The sequence below is a fragment of the Cherax quadricarinatus genome, chromosome 38 (assembly GCF_038502225.1).
Source record: "Cherax quadricarinatus isolate ZL_2023a chromosome 38, ASM3850222v1, whole genome shotgun sequence".
In the NCBI taxonomy this organism is placed as follows: Eukaryota; Metazoa; Arthropoda; class Malacostraca; order Decapoda; family Parastacidae; genus Cherax; species Cherax quadricarinatus.
In genome coordinates this window covers 20,535,853-20,555,558 of record NC_091329.1, presented here as the reverse complement: position 1 = coordinate 20,555,558, position 19,706 = coordinate 20,535,853, and the positions used below count along the sequence as shown (strand labels likewise).

Sequence of the window (19,706 nt, the reverse complement as noted above, 5' to 3'; positions counted from 1 at the left end):
CATTGTCTTCGTTACTTTGTCCGCTCTCATGACCTCCGTGTTTCGTCTACGTATAGGTTGGTCTCAGGCATTAGTTAAAGCCCGTTATTTGTTGAATGCCCCTGCTTACTCCAGTCTTCTCTCCACCTACCTCCCTTGTATGTTCATTTAGCGTCTGCCTTTTCCCTTCCACCTTGGGAGGTTCTGACAGTTCATGTCTGTTCTCTTCTCCTGCTCTGCACCAAAGCTCTCCTACCTACAACTGCTTCTCGCTCTTTTTCTTGATCACTTCCGATCGTATGGTTATGCCATTGCTGTTTATACGGATGGTTCCAAATCTTCTGATGGTGTTGGGTTCGCGGCAATGTTCCCTGACGATGTTGTCTGAGGACATTTCTTAGACTCGGCTAGTATTTTTGCTGCTGAGTTGTATGCCATCCTCATTGTGCTTCTCCGTATTACGTATATGTCTCCTTCAACGTTTGTGATCATTTCAAATTCCCTCAGTGCCTTACAAGCCATTAAACAATTTGATTCCCCTCGTCCATTAGTCCTTCATATTCAACTATGGTTGTGCCGTGTGGCTAGCAAGAATAAAGACGTAGTTTTCTGTTGGGTCCCTGGACACGATGTGCAGGGCAATGAACAAGCAGATGCTGCTGCATGGTCAGCGGTATATGAGCTTCTGGTTTCCTATAGAGGTGTTCCATTCAGGGATTATTTTTAAGTCTTCTCTGCCCGTCTTTGTGACCGTTGGCAACAATGGTGGTTGGGCATGCACCATAACTAATTGTACTCTTAAACTGCTTTTAGGTTTGTGGCCATCTTCTTACCACCGTTGCATTACTCAGACTGCTTTCTCCTGGCTCTGTATTGGCCATACTCGCCTTACCCATGGGTACCTCATAGAACAACACCCTCTTCTTCTGAGGTTTGTCGAGTCCCTATTTTGGTTCTTCACTTTGTCACTTATCTGGTTTACCAGTGAGCTCGCAGGCTTTACCTCCAGTGACACCGCCGCCCTACCACTCTTACTTTATCTTCCCTTCTTGCAGACGGCCTTGCCTTTGACTTGCACAGCCCTTAGTGTCCCTTTCAGCCCTTTTCTCCCCTCACCTCTGATATCCTCTTCACCTAGCTGTTTATAGCCTCAACACAATTTTCTGCCCTGCAGTGCTGTATGACCCTTGTCAGTTTAGCACATTTTGATTATGATCAACCCAAGGAAAGGGAGGGGTTCTAGTTCTTTGGTTTAACCCTTTGAGGGTTTCGGACGTACTAGTACGGCTTATGACCCAGGGTTTTTGACGTACTAGTACGCCTAAATTCTAGCGCCCTCAAATCTAGTGGGAGAAAGCTGGTAGGCATTCATATGAAAGAATGGGTCTATGTGGTCAGTGTGCACAGTCTAAAAAAAATCCTGCAGCACACAGTGCGTAATGAGAAAAAAAAAACTTTGACCGTTTTTTTGGAATAAAACAGCGACTTTGCACTGTATTTTCGTATGGTATTTATTGTTGTATTCTAAGTTTTCTTGGTCTCATTTTATAGAATGGAAGACATATTACAGAAATTGAGATGATTTTGACTGGTTTTACAATGAAAGATACCTTGAAATTGAGCTGAAAGTAGCAGAAATGTTCGATTTTTACCAAATTTCAAAAGTAAACAAATCATGCCAATGATCCAATACACGTCAACTGGTGAGTCTAATATTCTTTCACAAGTGCGCTAATAATATACCATTTTTTACACTAATGCAGTAGTCTGCATAACAGTAAATCTTATATTTTTTGTGAGAATAAAAATTCAAAGTGGAAAGCAAAAGAATATAAGAGGGGCCTTGAGACGTGACTAATGACCAGAGGAAATGTCATTTTAGTGCCAGGAATGTCTTGTTTATTCTGGACCCTATTCGGAAATTGGCATCTTTTGAAATTTGTATGAAATTGGCAAAATTGCTAAATTCTGACCACTGTACTGGATAGTTGAATTTCATAAATGGGTGGTTTCTTGCACCCATTCGATAGAAAAAATGGAGTTCTAGCGAAATATTCATGTTTTTGTAGACTAGTACAGTGGAATTGGCCAAAAATGGGGCTCAAAGTGGGCAAAATCGCCGATGCGTAAACATCCCCGAGACCGCTAACTTCGCAAGAGCATAATTCCGTAAGTTTTCCATCAAATTTCAAACTTTTGGTGTCCTTATGATCGGGAAAAGATTGTCTATCTTTTCATAAGAGAATTTTTTTTTTTTTTTTTTTAAATTTGGCCGACCCTGAGAACGAGTTTCGGAGAGGGCCTGTCGACCCTCAAAGGGTTAAGAGCTCTTCATCAGGATCAAGATACCTACCTCCCTTGAAGGGTTGGTTCAGGATGCACTTCTACATTATTTTCATATATTTTGGTCATTTCCAGTGAAGTACCTCTTCAAGGGGGGCTCCTTGGCGTGGTGAAGAGGCTCTTGGTCTGAGGAATTAGCCCTGTCGGTCTTCTTCCTCAGACCGAACCTAATTACCCCCCATTCTCCCCTCCCCTATCCCATCCTCCCCTTTTTCCATTCCTCCTCCTCCTCACCCCTCCCTTTTGCCCTTCCTCTTTTTGGCCTTTGGGATTTCTCCCACAGGCACGCTAGTTCCTAGGTAGGGGAAAGGACACCGGGGTCCATCCCATTCCGTTGAGGTTCTTGGTGGTGGCGTAGTTTGCCGTGGAATCTGGATTGCCTGGGGATGTCCCGATCCCTCTCTGGTATCCCGGAGTAGCTTTGGGTGTCTTTCGGGCGACGGGTGTATCTCTGGAAGCCACCTTTCGGATTCCGGGGGTGGTGGCCGAAGGAGGTATGCTTTGTGGCGGATATCCGGCCGTCCTCTTTTGTCCATCGAGGTAGCTCGGCAGATGTGAGGTTGCTATCCCGGATTGCTGGTTTACTGGCATGAAGGGTAGGGTATGGCACGGGTTCCATGCTGCATCTGCGCTACTAGCGGTGTTGAGGTCCTCTTGGGCGCGGAGGGAGATTTCCAGCCCTTTCATTCCTCCTGGGAACTATTCCTCCCCGCTCCCCCCTTTTTTTCTTTTTTTTATTTTTCTTTTCTTTTCTTCTTTCTCTTTTTTTCTTAAAAACAAAAAGCAAAGGAGTAACCTAACCATGGCAGCCCTAGTCCATGAACCCACTACCCCCGGGCCCCTTCTTGATACCGCACCCCATTCTAACCCTGCCTTGTGTTTAGACCACTCTTCGGACACTCCTGATGCCCCTGTACCTCTTGCTGGTGCTGTTTCCTCACCCGCTTCAGGTACCGGGGCTTCGACTGACTCCTTCGATTTGTCTGAACTCCGCTCTCCTTTGACTATGCTTCCGGCTTCTCCCTCTACGGTACGGCAATTTTCGAATCGCCCGCCCATTTCACGCCGGACCAACTCCGGTCCTACTAAACGCCAACGTCAATCTCCTGATGATGCTCCTTCGTTACCTTCCCATTCTACTCGGAAAAGACCGACACGTCAAGCACTCCCTCTCCACGCTCGGTTTCGGACCACACAATGGACTAAATTCTTTACTTTAAGACCGACTTCTTCTTCTGCCTACCTTTCTGACCATAGTATTGGCAAAGTGCTCCTGCGTCATGTTGGTAGAGATATTTCATTTCATGCTCTCAAGAGCGGTATGCGCATCGTCACTGTCCAGAATGCTACCCAAGCTCATGATCTTTCTCTCCTTTCGAATATCGATACTACTCCTATCACTATTGAAAAACATCTTTCTCTCAATTCTTGTAGTGGTACTGTCATTCTGCCCCATACCATAGTCCAACAGAATTTCCAGTCATGTGGCAATGACATTTTTGAACAGCTGGAACTCCAGGATCTCCCAATCCTCAAAGTAGACACTTATGTCCTTCCTGCCCGGGGGCGGAGATGTTACCCTTGCAATGTGGCTCGTTTAACTTTTGACAGCCGAGAACTCCCGTCCTCTGTATATGTCGCGGGACATCGGTTACAAGTTCGAAAGGTGATACCTACACCGCAACAATGTAGAAATTGCTGGCGTTTTGGTCACCCAGCGAAATATTGCAGATCTATGGCCGAATGCCCAGTCTGTGGTGCCGACGACCATTCTAATACATCTTGCAGTCAACCTCCATCTTGCCTTAATTGTAATGAAGCTCACCCTTCGTACTCCCGCCGTTGTCAGGTCTACTTAAATGAACGTGAAATCCGTTGCCTCAGAGGCAGGTCTCCCTTATGCTATGGCAGTTACTCATCTCCGCCTCCAAGGGAGACTACCCCGTGTTTCTTATTCTCGTGTTTCCAAACATCCCCCCACTTCTGGGGTCCCATCTTCTGCAGCCTCCTCTGTTGTTACCCCTCCCATAGCCACTACGGCATCTAATCCTTTTGCTGTCCTTGGCTCTGACGTCCCGACTACAACTCGGTCTGTTCTCACATCTTCGCGTCCTTCCTCACAAGCCCCAGTATCGACAAGACCTCGTACGACGCCTAATACCAATCGCCCCTCTACTCAGAAGTCCAAAAAATCCACATTGCTCAAATCTTCTTTGCCCCTTCCTTCCCTTCTTCCACCTCCACACTTTACCTTTCCAGTCTCTGTACCTAGTTCTTCCCCTCTCTCTGGCTCTATTACAAGTGTGGAGATTCACCCTCCTCCTCGTACTATGCCTTCCACCCCCGTCCCCTCCCAAGTTTCTCCCTCTTCTGCCACCTCCCAGGTTTCTGCCTCTTCTGTCCCCCCCCCCCCCCCCACACTTCATCTCCAGTACCTTACACTCTTCCCTCCCCCTCTACTTTGGTACAGTCCATTACTGTCCCAATCTTTACTCACCCTCCTCCTCCTATCTCCAATGTGGTCTCCCATACATCTTTGAATTCAGAAACACTTGAAGCCATTTCAGAATATATTGCAGAGACTAAACCTTCAATGGACACTGATTCACTTCCTGTTCCTTCTCTTCCCTCTCCTCCATCTTCACAACCCCATTCTTCGCAACGCTCCGTTCCTTCGCTACTTGAACGTCTTCCAATGCCACCACACGTTGACTTTTCTAACCCCTCTAGTCCGTAGGTGCCTTTCCCTACAGATTCCTGGTATTTTCTTGATCGCCAATCATGGCCTATTTACAGTGGAATATCCGCGGCCTCAGGGGTAATCGGGGTGAGCTTCAGATGTTGCTTTCCAGGTTTTCCCCTGTTGGTGCTTGTTTACAAGAACCAAAATTACACTCAGCTGTTTTCCAACCTATCTCAGGCTATAATTTATTGTATTCTTCGGATCCTTTCTCAGATGGGACCTTTAATGAAAGTGCCCTTCTTCTACGCAATGATATTCCGTACTGTCAACTATTTGTCCATACCTCGCTGCATTACACTGCAGCCCGTATCCACTTGAATAAGTGGTTTACAATATGTTCTTTATATCTCCTTCTCGGGCATTTTCTATCCCAGACTTTGCCTTTCTTGTTTCATCCTTACCACCACTTCTGTTACTTGGTGATTTTAATGCCCACCATTTCCTCTGGGGGGGGGTCTCATTGTGACTCACGTGGCATCCAGTTGGAGGCTTTTCTCGCCTCTCACCCCCTCCATGTTTTAAATACGGGTACTCCCACCCATTTTGATCCTCGTACTCATACTCTCTCTTGCATCGATCTATCAGTCTGCTCTTCCTCCACTGCACTAGACTTCACCTGGTCTGTTCTACCAGACTTACATGACAGCGATCATTTCCGATCATTCTTACTTCTCCTTCCTATTCACCACCTTTCCGTAGCCCTCGCTGGCAATTTGATCGGGCAAATTGGGATCTTTACTCACACCTCACTGCTTTTAGTGAGGTTCCTTCTTCATCCTCCATTGATGAGCTCCTACACATCTTCTCGACGTCAGTGTATACCGCAGCTTCTCATTCTATGCCCCAAACCTCAGGCAGGCATTCTCAGAAGTGCATGCCTTGGTGGTCTCCTGCTTGTGCTCGTGCAGTACGTTTGAAACGTGCTGCATGGGACAGGTACCGGTACAATAGAACCACTGAGAGACTTCTTGATTTTAAGCAGAAGCGTGCGATCGCTCGCCGTGTCATCCGTGAAACTAAACGCACTTGTTGGCGAGACTGTTTCCACCATCACCTCTGCTTCTTCTATGAGTGCAGTTTGGAAAAAAGTGAGGAAATTGAGTGGTAAATACTCTCCTGACCCGGCTCCTGTTCTACGGGTCGCTGGTGTTGATGTAGCAAACCCTCTCGACGTTGCCATTGCACTTGGCACTCATCTGGTCCGTATTTCCTGAGGGCTCCATCTATGCCCCTCGTTTCTTTCCTCAAAGTCTGCCAGAGAGTTAGTACCCTTGGACTTTTCTTCTCTCAGAGAAGAACAGTATAATGTGCCTTTTACACTTCAAGAACTGGAGGCAACGCTCTCGGCTTGCCGATCATGGGCAGCTGGGCCTGACGACATTCATATTCGTATGTTACAACATTTACATCGGTCAGCCCTTGTAGTCCTCTTACACCTCTTCAATCTTATTTGGGCACAAGGAGTTCTTCCCCAGCTGTGGAAATCTGCCATTGTTCTCCCTTTCCGCAAACCGGATACTACAGGACATGATGCCTCCCACTATCGCCCCATCGCTCTTACTAGTGCAGTTTGCAAAGTGATGGAACGTCTCGTAAATCGACGTTTAATGTGGTATTTAGAGACACACAACAGTCTCTCCGCTAGTCAATATGGCTTTCGTAAGGGTCGTTCTACCATAGACCCCTTACTACGCTTGGATACGTATGTTCGTAATGCCTTTGCGAATAATCACTCGGTTATTGCCATATTTTTTGACCTTGAGAAGGCATATGACACAACTTGGAGGTATAATATTTTGGCCCAGGCCCATTCCTTAGGTCTCCGAGGCAATCTACCATCTTTCCTTAAGAACTTTAACTGACAGACATTTCCGTGTTCGAGTCAATAATGTTCTTTCCCCGGACTTCGTCCAAGCTGAAGGTGTCCCTCAGGGATGTGTTCGAAGCACAACACTTTTTCTCCTTGCTATAAATGATTTGGCCTCTGTTCTTCCACCCAATATTTGGTCATCACTCTATGTTGATGACTTCGCTATTGCTTGTGCAGGCGCTGACTGTCATCTTACTGCAGTTTCTCTCCAGCATGCTGTCGACCGTGTTTCCACTTGGGCCACCACACATGGGTTTAAATTTTCAAGTACCAAAACTTGCCAAATTACTTTCACTAGACGCTCTGTTATCCCCGATCATCCTTTGTATCTCTATGGCTCCCGTATCCCCAAACGTGATACAGTCAGGTTTCTAGGCCTTCTCTTTGACCGTCGGTTATCCTGGAAACCTCACATTACCTCTCTGAAGGCAACTTGTCACAGCCGGCTAAACCTTCTTAAAACCCTTGCTCATCTTTCCTGGGGAGCTGATCGTCGAACTCTGCTTCGCCTACATTCAGCCCTCGTTTTATCGAAACTCGATTATGGTGACCAGATTTATTCCGCGGCCTCTCCTGCTACTCTAGCCTTAACTCTATCCATCACCAAGGATTACGTTTGTGCCTTGGTGCTTTTCGCTCTTCCCCTGTTGAGAGCCTCTATACAGAAGCGAATGTTCCATCCTTGTCTGATCGCCGTGATGCCCATTGCCTTCGCTACTATGTACGCTCTCACGATCTACACAATCCTTCCATTTATAGAATGGTCACCGATATTAGTAGACATTCTTTATTCGTTCGCCGCCCCTGTTTGCTCCGTCCCTTTTCTCTTCGCCTACATTCACTCTTGTCTTCCCTTCAGTTAGCACCTTTATATGTTCATGTAGCATCTCACTTTTCCCTACCCCCCTGGGAAGTTCCAGCTGTTCGGGTCTGTTCTTTCTCACTCCCTTGCTCGAAAGCTCAACTGCCTACGGTGGCTTCCCGCTCTCTTTTTCTTGATCACTTCCACTCCCATTCTCATGCCACCGCTGTGTACACAGATGGCTATAAGTCTTCAGACGGCGTCGGATTTGCAGCAGTGGTTCCGGACAGCGTTGTGCGGGGGCATTTACTATCTTCAGCTAGCATTTTTACTGCTGAACTGTATGCCATTCTTGCAGCACTTACTCGTATCGCATCTATGCCTGTGTCATCATTTGTAGTAGTCTCAGACTCCCTTAGTGCTCTACAGGCTATACGAAAATTTGATACATCTCATCCCCTAGTTCTCCGTATCCAACTTTGGCTACGCCGTATCTGTACCAAACAAAGATATTGTTTTTTTGTTGGGTCCCTGGTCATGTTGACGTACAGGGCAATGAACAGGCAGACACTGCTGCGCGATCAGCAGTACATGACCTACCGATTTCCTATCGAGGTGTTCCATTTCTGGACTATTTTGCTGCAATAGCTACCCACCTTTGCACCCGTTGGCAACAACGTTGGTCAACTCTGCTCGGTAACAAACTTCATTCTATTAAACCGAGCATAGGTTACTGGCCGTCTTCTTGTCATCAGTGCCGAGGTTGGGAGACCACTCTCTCCCGCCTTCGCATTGGCCACACTCGTCTTACTCATGGGTATCTCGTGGAGAGGCACCCTGTTCCTCTCTGTGAGCAGTGTCAAGTTCCAGTATCGATTAGCCACATTCTGTTAGACTGCCCTCTCTATCAACGAGCACGCAGAATTTACCTCCGTCGTCGTCTTCGTTCTACTACTCTCTCTTTACCTTCCCTTCTTGCTGATGGACCCTCCTTTAATCCTGACTCTCTCATTGACTTCTTGACAACGACTGATTTACTCCACAAACTCTGATGATACTTTTCGCACTCCCCTCAGCCCTTTCTAGTTCAGTCTCTTGCTGCCCTTTACCCTTTCACCATCCACTACCCCGCTGTTATCCGTAACCTATTACTCATCCATCTCCCTTTTGCCACCTGATGCCCTCGCTTTCTTCCTGCCCTGCAGCGCTGTATAGTCCTTGTGGCTTAGTGCTTCTTTTTGATTATAATAATCCAGTGAAGTAGTGGCCCTAAAAAAAAAAAAAAAAAAAAAAAAAAAAAAAATTGCATTCGCCCTCATTCTCTAGGTGTCGTCCTAGAAGAACATTGACATCTATATGAAGAAAGATTGAGGACTCTTAAACTACATTCACTTGTAAGACAAAGAATGAGGGGAGACATGGTTGAAGTGTATAAGTGGAAACTGGGTATTAACAAAGGGGATATAAAAGGTTTTGAGGATGTATCCCTCCAAGAGAACCTACAATAATGGATTGAAGTTAAACAAGTTTATTATTATAATCAAAAAGAAGCGCTAAGCCACAAGGACTATACAGCATAAACAAGTTTACATTTCAAAAGGATATAGGAAAGTACTGGTTTGGTAATAAGGCAATTTACGAGTGGAATGGTCTGCCTAGTAGGGTTATTGAAGTTAAAACCTTGGGTAGTTTCAAATTTAGGTTGGATAAATATGTACTCGAGTGAGAGGGGTTGGATTTGAGTGGGACTTGCATGCAAGTAAATAGAATTGTCAAAGCTTATTGCTTGGGTAGTGTTTATTCTGTTAGTGGGTTGGATTTGTGAAGGACCAGCCTAGTATGAGCCAACAGGCCTGTTGCAGTGTTCCTCCTTATGTTAATAAAAAAAAAAAGCACTAAACCTACAAGGGGTTATACAGCACCCAGGCAGGGAACATTATTATTATAATGATGGGGTTTCTTTTTGATTATAATAATTATAATGATGGAGGTGACCAGATCTATTCAGTGGCCTCTCCTGCTACTCTCTCTAGCCTTGACCCCATTCATCACCAAGGATTACGTTTATGCCTTGGTGCTTTTCGCTCTTCTCGTTGAGAGCCTATGCAGAAGTGAACGTTCCATCCTTATCCGATTGCCGTGATGCCCATTGCCTTCGCTACTATGTACACACTCATGATCTCCGCAATCCTTCCATTTATAGAATGGTCACTGATATTAGTAGACATTATTTGTTCACTGCCCCTGTTTACTCCGTCCCTTCTCTCTTCGCCTACATTCGCTAGTCTTTTCTTCAATTACCACCTTTCTATGTTCATGTAGCATCTCGCTTTTCCCTATCCCCCTGGGAAGTTCCAGCTGTTCGAGTCTGTTCTTTCTCTCTCCCTTGCTCGAAAGCCCAACTGTCTACGGTCGCTTCCCGCTCTTTTTCTTGACCACTTCCACTCTCATTCCATTGCAGTGTACACAGATGGCTCTAAGTCTTCTGACGGCGTAGGATTCGCAGCAGCGTTTCCTGACGACGTTGTACGCGGGCATTTACTATCTTCGGCTAGTATTTTTACTGCTGAATTGTATGCCATTCTTGCAGCACTCATCCGTATTGCATCTATGCCTGTGTCATCATTTGTGGTTGTTTCCGACTCCCTTAGTGCTTTACAGAAATTTGATACACCTCGCCCCTTAGTCCTCCGTATCCAACTTTGGCTACGCCGCATCTTTACCAGGCATAAAGATATCGTTTTTTGTTGGGTCCCTGGTCATGTTGACGTACAGGGCAATGAACAGGCAGACACTGCTGCGCAGTCAGCAGTACATGACCTACCAGTTTCATATAGAGGTATTCCATTTATGGACTATTTTGCTGCAATAGCTACCCACCTTCACACCCGTTGGCAACAACGTTGGTCTACTCTGCTCGGTATTATTATTATTATAATCAAGGGGGAAGCGCTAAACCCGGAGGATTACTCTGCTCGGTAACAAACTTCAATCTATTAAACCGAGTATACGTTACTGGCCGTCGTCTTGTCACCAGTGTTGAGGTTGGGAGACTACTCTCTCCCGTCTTCGCATTGGCCATACTCGTGGATATCTCGTGGAGAGGCGCCCTGCTCCTCTGAGAACTGTCAGGTTCCATTATCAGTCAGCCACATTGTTAGACTGCCCACTTTATCAACGAGCACGCAGAATTTGCCTCCGTCTTCGCTCCGCTGCTCTCTCTTTACCTTCCCTTCTCACTGATGGACCCACCTTTCATCCGGACTCTCTCATCGACTTTTTGACAACTGACTTGCTTCACAAACTGATACCTTCAGCCCTTTCTACCTCAATCTCTTGCTACCCTCTACCCCACTGTTTTCTGTAACCTACTGATCGTCCCTCCCCCCTTCTGTCGCCCAATACCCTCGCTTCCTTCCCTACCCTGCAGCGCTGTATAGCCCTTGTGGCTTAGCGCTTCTTTTTGATTATAATAATAATAATTAGCGCTTCTTTTTTATTATAATAATAATGATGATGGGGGAGTGCTAAACCCATAGGATTATACAGCACGTGAGGGGGGGGGGGAGAATGGAAGGTATTCAGGCTCAATTCAGGGAACTGGAGCACAGATCCAATTCCCTGGATCAAGAGCACCTTGCCAGCATCAAGGAATCTCCCTAGAGGGGATGGGCAGGGAACAGTGCAGGGGTAAGAGGTAGAAAGGGCTGAGAGGAATGCTAGAGGCAGTATCCTGTATAGCCCTTGTGGCTTAGCGCTTCTTTTTGATTATTATTATTATAATAGAGGCAGTATCATCAAAGTTTGTGCAGTAAATCAGTTGCTGTCAAGTCAACAAGAGAGCGAGTCAAACGAGGGTCCATCAGCAAGGAGGGAAGATAAACTTTCCTTCTGAGTGCAGGCATTTTACTTTTCACCTCTGGAACTAGTCTGGCTTTCTGAATTACCACACCGACATTTTTGTTGGCCATTTCCCATCGAGGCAGGGTGACCCAAAATGACCCTTTCATCATCACTCGTACAGAATCACTGTCTCTGCAGAAATGCTCAGATCAGACACCCCTCAAGGAAGGTTCCTTGATGTTGGTGAGGGGCTCGTGATTTAGGGAATTGGATCTGTGCTCCAGTTCCCCGAATTAAGCCTGAATGCCTCCCACATCCCCCCCCCCCCCAGGCGCTGTATAATCCTCCGGGTTTAGCGCTTCCCCCTTGATTATTATAATAATAATAATCAGATCAGACAGCTTAGACATCCCTCCAAACTGCCAATATCCCAAACCCCTCCTTTAAAGTGCAGGCATTGTACTTCCCATTTCCAGGACTCGAGTCCGGCTAACTGGTTTCCCTGGATCCCTTCAGGTCCCAAAAACCATTTGTCTCCATTCACTCCTGTCTAACATGCTCGTGCATGCTTGCTGTTAGTCCAAGCCCCTCGCCAACAATTTTTTTTTTCCAACAAGTTGGCAGGGTGACCCAAAAAAGAAAAAATCCCCAAAACGAAAATACTTTCATCATCATTCAACACTTTCACCTCACTCTCACAATCACTGTTTTTGCAGAGGTGCTCAGAACACGACAGTTTAGAAGCATATACATATATACACAACATATCCCTCCAAACTGCTAATATCCCGAAACATTAATATTTTCTATAATTACAATTAGCTTTCATTAATCAGCTGTATAGTCCTTGTGGCTTAGCGCTTTTTGATTATAATAATTTCATAAATCAAAATAGATCTAGGATAATACCTTGTGTGGTTAGTACTATTTCCTAAAATTGGTCAGATTAATAAAAAATTTTACTGGTTCAGTTTGATCATATGATACTGTATATTGATATTGCAAACTTTTGTTTCAGATATATGATAGCAAAAACCTTGTCAGAAGCACACGAAGACACTGCTATTATCAACATCCCTGTCAATCTAACTTCAGTTCCTTTTCATAAATTAAATCAACCTCCATGGATAATTTGGTGATGTAGAGTGATTTAGGTTTACAATTAATATTATGCCAGCTAAATAATTTATTGATCATATATTCCATACAAGAATTAGCTGCCATGCAACTAATTTCTTGTTTGCTCAAGTGCCTATGAACTCCCTATTTGCTCACAAGTGCCTGCAGTTGCAATAAAAGTTGGTGTAATATAATTTATAAATTTTCTTTTGGAAGTTAAGCTGTTGACTGCACAAGTTATACAAATTATTGTTTGTAAATGGGTAAAATATATTTGTTGTTAGTGGTAATTTAATATTTAACATGGAGAGTGTGAAAATAAAGCATTTCTGAAATTGTGTGTTTTAATCACCTTGCTGGTTAGCTAATAAGGATTAGCAGTAAAATTGCTGTACTAAATTTTTTTGGTGTATGCGCTATTGCAGTGTTTCTGTGGCTGTTTGGAGTAAAGCTTCCTTAACATAACATTGCTACATTATTGACGAGCATTAAAACTGACTAATAAAAGGAGTGCAGTAGGTAAGGAAGAAATCGGAAACTGGATGTCAGGGATAGATAGTGGGTGTGAATGGGAAAGAAGAATGTACCACTTGGCCAAATAAACTGTGGTATAACGAGTGGAGCACAAATTAAAGCAAAGTGCAAGGAATATTGTATACACAGATGCACTTTTGTTGTAATAAACTAATAAAACAGCCAAATATATGAAGTCTAATTGAGTAACAGAGGGAAAATAGGGAGAGCAACAATTGGAGCATTCCCTGATGTCCCTGTATTCTGATATTCCACTGCAATACTGTCATTATTAGTTTACAGCAGCAACAGAAAAAAGTTGGCGCTTTGGACTGAGGTGATCGGTAAAGTTGATGCGTGGAAGTAGCAGTAGTAAGATTAATGGGTAACAAGATGTAGAATGTAGAACAGGGGTGGATGTTGGAGGTTGTGGAGGGTGCGAATGTGAAGGTATGAGGGATGGAGACTAATGTCCATCACAGAATGCCTTTTCAACCATCCCACCAATCACTCCTCTTTCCTCCTGCACCCACCCTCCTATAGCCACAGACTTCTGCCCCACATTCTAATACTGCATTTTTAAAACTATCCCATCCCTCTTCAAACATCCCCTCCCTTTCCCCCACTACCCATACTTGCACTCTCCCACCTTTCTCCAAACAGTTGCTTTTATCTAACCCTAACTTCCTTAATTTATAAACTTTCACCTCTTACTTGCTGTTGCCATTTTCCTTTTGCCCCATCTTCCTCTTACTCTAAACTGTAGCTACAACTAAATGATTGATATACCTGTTGCCCCTCTATAAACATACACATCCTGAAGTCTACCCATCAACTTTTTATCCACCAATACATAATCTAAAACTACTTTCATTACATGCTATATTGTATCTTGTATACTTATTTTTTTTTTCTTAAAATGTGCAATACTTGTATAGAAAGATTTAGTAATAAAAAAAAAGTGCTAAATCTACAAGTCATATGGTGCAGGGGTATTGGGTAGCAAGAAGGAGGGGGATTATTATTAGGTAATGGAGTGCAGCAGGGCAGTGGATGGTGCAGGGGTAGAGTGTAGCAAGAGATTGAGGTAGAACGGGCTGTGAGGAGTGCTAGAAGCATCAGAGTTTGTGCAGTAAATCAGCTGCTGTCAAAAAGTCAATGAGAGTGTCTGGGTTAAAGGAGGGTCCATCAGCAAGAAGGGAAGGTAAAGTAAGGGCAGTAGTGCAGTGACTAAGTTGGAGGTAAATTCTGCGTGCTCGTTGATAGTAGGCAATCCAACAGAATATGGCTAACAGAAACGAACCTGAATTCTCACAGTGGAACAGGACACCTCTCTATGAAATACCCGTGAGTAAGACCAGTGTGGCCGATGAGATGGGAGTAGTCTCCCAACCTCGGCATTAATGACAAGGAGACTGCCAGAAACCTATACTTGGTTTAACAATGTAATTTATATAGCAGATCAGACCAACGTTGTCATTGGGGAGGGAAATCGGTAGCAATTACAACAAAATAGTCTGTGAATGGAACACCTACATGAAACTGGGAGGTCATGTATTGCTGACTGCACAGCACTGTCTGCCTGTTCATTGCCCTGTATGTCAACATGACTGGGGATTCAACAAAGAAACTACGTATCTTTGTATGTGCTAGAGATATGGCATAACCAAAGTTGGATATGAAGAACCAGGGGATGAGATTTATCAAATTTTTTTTCTAGCCTGTATGGCATAACCAAAGTTGGATATGAAGAACCAGGGGATGAGATTTATCAAATTTTTTTCTAGCCTGTAAAGTACTAAGGGAGTCTGATTATTATTATAATCAAGGGGGAAGCGCTAAACCCGGAGGATTATACAGCGCCTGGGGGGGGGATGTGGAAGGCATTCAGGCTTAATTCGGGGAACTGGAGCACAGATCCAATTCCCTAAATCAAGAGCCCCTCACCAACATCAAGGAACCTTCCTTGAGGGGTAAGGGAGTCTGAAACAACCACAAATGGTGACACATTATTATTATAATCAAAAAGAAGCGCTAAGCCACAAGGACTATACAGCGCTGCAGGGCAGGAAGGAAGCGAGGGCATCAGGTGGCAAAAGGGAGATGGATGAGCAACAGGTTACGGATAACAGCGGGGCAGTGGATGGTGAAAGGGTAAAGGGCAGCAAGAGACTGAACCAGAAAGGGCTGAGGGGAGTGCAAAAAGTATCATCAGAGTTTGTGGAGTAAATCAGTCGTTGTCAAGAAGTCAATGAGAGAGTCAGGATTAAAGGAGGGTCCATCAGCAAGAAGGGAAGGTAAAGAGAGAGTAGGAGAACGAAGACGACGTTGGAGGTAAATTCTGCGTGCTCGCTGATAGAGAGGGCAGTCTAACAGAATGTGGCTAATCGATACTGGAACTTGACACTGCTCACAGAGAGGAACAGGGTGCCTCTCCATGAGATACCCATGAGTAAGACGAGTGTGGCCAATGCGAAGGCGGGAGAGAGTGGTCTCCCAACCTCGGCACTGATGACAAGAAGACGGCCAGTAACCTATGCTCGGTTTAATAGAATGAAGTTTGTTACCGAGCAGAGTTGACCAACGTTGTTGCCAACGGGTGCGAAGGTGGGTAGCTATTGCAGCAAAATAGTCCAGAAATGGAACACCTCGATAGGAAATTGGTAGGTCATATACTGCTGACCGCGCAGCAGTGTCTGCCTGTTCATTGCCCTGTACGTCGACATGACCAGGGACCCAACAAAAAACAATATCTTTATGTTTGGTAGAGATACGGCGTAGCCAAAGTTGGATACGGAGAACTAGGGGATGAGATGTATCAAATTTTCGTATAGCCTGTAGAGCACTAAGGGAGTCTGAGACTACTACAAATGATGACACAGGCATAGATGCGATACGAATAAGTGCTGCAAGAATGGCATACAGTTCAGCAGTAAAAATGCTAGCTGAAGATAGTAAATGCCCTCGTACGACGCTGTCCGGAAACACTGCTGCGAATCCGACGCCGTCTGAAGACTTAGAGCCATCTGTGTACACAGCGGTGGCATGAGAATGAGAGTGGAAGTGATCAAGAAAAAGAGAGCGGGAAGCCACCGTAGGCAGTTGAGCTTTCGAGCAAGGGAGTGAGAAAGAACAGACCCGAACAGCTGGAACTTCCCAGGGGGGTAGGGAAAAGTGAGATGCTACATGAACATATAAAGGTGGTAACTGAAGGGAAGACGAGTGAAAGTAGGCGAAGAGAAAAGGGACGGAGCAAACAGGGGCGGCGAACGAATAAAGAATGTCTACTAATATCGGTGACCATTCTATAAATGGAAGGATTGTGTAGATCGTGAGAGCGTACATAGTAACGAAGGCAATGGGCATCACGGCGATCAGACAAGGATGGAACATTTGCTTCTGTATAGAGGCTCTCAACAGGGGAAGAGCGAAAAGCACCAAGGCACAAACGTAAGCCTTGGTGATGGATAGAGTTAAGGCTAGAGAGAGTAGCAGGAGAGGCCGCGGAATAAATCTGGTCACCATAATCGAGTTTCGATAAAACGAGGGCTGAATGTAGGCGAAGCAGAGTTCGACGATCAGCTCCCCAGGAAAGATGAGCAAGGGTTTTAAGAAGGTTTAGCCGGCTGTGACAAGTTGCCTTCAGAGAGGTAATGTGAGGTTTCCAGGTTAACCGACGGTCAAAGAGAAGGCCTAGAAACCTGACTGTATCACGTTCGGGGATACGGGAGCCATAGAGATACAAAGGATGATCGGAGATAACAGAGCGTCTAGTGAAAGTAATTTGGTGAGTTTTGGTACTTGAAAATTTAAACCCATGTGTGGTGGCCCAAGTGGAAACACGGTCGACCGCATGCTGGAGAGAAACTGCAATAAGGTGACAGTCAGCGCCTGCACAAGCAATAGCGAAGTCATCAACATAGAGTGATGACCAAATATTGGGTGGAAGAACAGAGGCCAAATCATTTATAGCAAGGAGAAAAAGTGTTGTGCTTAGAACACATCCCTGAGGGACACCTTCAGCTTGGACGAAGTCCGGGGAAAGAACATTATTGACTCGAACACGGAAATGTCTGTCAGTTAAAAAGTTCTTAAGGAAGGATGGTAGATTGCCTCGGAGGCCTAAGGAATGGGCCTGGGCCAAAATATTATACCTCCAAGTTGTGTCATATGCCTTCTCAAGGTCAAAAAATATGGCAATAACTGAGTGATTATTCGCAAAGGCATTACGAACATACGTATCCAAGCGTAGTAAGGGGTCTATGGTAGAACGACCCTTACGAAAGCCATATTGACTAGCGGAGAGACTGTTGTGAGTCTCTAAATACCACATTAAACGTCGATTTACGAGGCGTTCCATCACTTTGCAAACTGCACTTGTAAGAGCGATGGGGCGATAGTGGGAGGCATCATGTCCTGTAGTACCCGGTTTGCGGAAAGGGAGAACAATGGCAGATTTCCACAGCTGGGGAAGAACTCCTTGTGCCCAAATAAGATTGAAGAGGTGTAAGAGGACTACAAGGGCTGACCTATGTAAATGTTGTAACATACGAATATGAATGTCATCAGGCCCAGCTGCCGATGATCGGCAAGCTGAGAGCGTTGCCTCCAGTTCTTGAAGTGTAAAAGGCACATTATACTGTTCTTCTCCGAGAGAAGAAAAGTCCAAGGGTACTAACTCTCTGGCAGACTTTGAGGAAAGAAACGAGGGGCATAGATGGAGCCCTCGGGAAATACGGACCAGATGTGTGCCAAGTTCAATGGCAACGTCGAGAGGGTTTGCTATATCAACACCAGTGACCCGTAGAACAGGAGCCGGGTCAGGAGAGTATTTACCACTCAATTTCCTCACTTTTTTCCAGACTGCACTCATAGAAGAAGCAGAGGTGATGGTGGAAACATAGTCTCGCCAACAAGTGCGTTTAGCTTCACGGATGACACGGCGAGCGATCGCACGCTTCTGCTTAAAATCAACAAGTCTCTCAGCGGTTCTATTGTACCGGTACCTGCCCCATGCAGCACGTTTCAAACGGACTGCACGAGCACAAGCAGGAGACCACCAAGGCACGCACTTCTGAGAATGCCTGCCTGAGGTTTGGGGTATAGAATGAGAAGCTGCGGTATAAACTGATGTCGAGAAGATGTGTAGGAGCTCATCAATGGAGGATGAAGAAGGAACCTCACTAAAAGCAGTGAGGTGTGAGTAAAGATCCCAATTTGCCCGATCAAATTGCCAGCGAGGGCTACGGGAAGGTGGTGAATAGGAAGGAGAAGTAAGAATGATCGGAAAATGATCGCTGTCATGTAAGTCTGGTAGAACAGACCAGGTGAAGTCTAGTGCAGTGGAGGAAGAGCAGACTGATAGATCGATGCAAGAGAGAGTATGAGTACGAGGATCAAAATGGGTGGGAGTACCCGTATTTAAAACATGGAGGGGGTGAGAGGCAAGAAAAGCCTCCAACTGAATGCCACGTGAGTCACAATGAGACCCCCCCCAGAGGAAATGGTGGGCATTAAAATCACCAAGTAACAGAAGTGGTGGTGGTAAGGATGAAACAAGAAAGGCAAAGTCTGGGATAGAAAATGCTCGAGAAGGAGAGAGATATAAAGAACATATTGTAAACCACTTATTCAAGTGGATACGGGCTGCAGTGTAATGCAGCGAGGTATGGACAAATAGTTGACAGTACGGAATATCATTGCGTAGAAGAAGGGCACTTTCATTAAAGGTCCCATCTGAGAAAGGATCCGAAGAATACAATAAATTATAGCCTGAGATAGGTTGGAAAACAGCCGAGTGTAATTTTGGTTCTTGTAAGCAAGCACCAACAGGGGAAAACCTGGAAAGCAACATCTGAAGCTCACCCCGATTACCCCTGAGGCCGCGGATATTCCACTGTAAATAGGCCATGATTGGCGATGAAGAAAATATCAGGAATCTGTAGGTAAAGGCACCTACGGACTAGAGGGGTTAGAAAAGTCAACGTGTGGTGGCATTGGAAGATGTTCAAGTAGCGAAGGAACGGAGCGTTGCGAAGAATGGGGTTGTGAAGATGGAGGAGAGGGAAGAGAAGGAACAGGAAGTGAATCAGTGTCCATTGAAGGTTTAGTCTCTGCAATATATTCTGAAATGGCTTCAAGTGTTTCTGAATTCAAAGATGTATGGGAAACCATATTGGAGATAGGAGGAGGAGGGTGAGTAAAGATTGGGACAGTAATGGACTGTACCAAAGTAGAGGGGGAGGGAAAAGTGTAAGGGACTGGAGATGAAGTGTGGGGGGGGGACAGAAGAGGTAGAAACCTGGGAGGTGACAGAAGAGGGAGAAACTTGGGAGGGGACGGGGGTGGAAGGCATAGTACGAGGAGGAGGGTGAATCTCCACACTTGTAATAGAGCCAGAGAGAGGGGAAGAACTAGGTACAGAGACTGGAAAGGTAACGTGTGGAGGTGGAAGAAGGGAAGGAAGGGGCAAAGAAGATTTGAGCAATGTGGAT

General features: G+C 45.3%; 1 protein-coding gene across 2 annotated transcripts in view; it reads left to right on the top strand.

Annotated features, from left to right (window-relative positions):
* LOC128693042 (PRADC1-like protein) overlaps positions 1–13,034 on the top strand; it is an 83,170-nt gene extending 70,136 nt beyond the window's left edge. For both annotated transcript variants that reach the window (XM_053782537.2, XM_053782538.2), the window contains exon 5: positions 12,599–13,034. In XM_053782537.2, the coding sequence (XP_053638512.1) occupies positions 12,599–12,719 (121 nt within the window). In that variant the 3' untranslated portion in view covers positions 12,720–13,034. The remainder of the gene's footprint in view (positions 1–12,598) is intronic.
* The last annotated feature ends 6,672 nt before the right edge of the window (positions 13,035–19,706 follow it).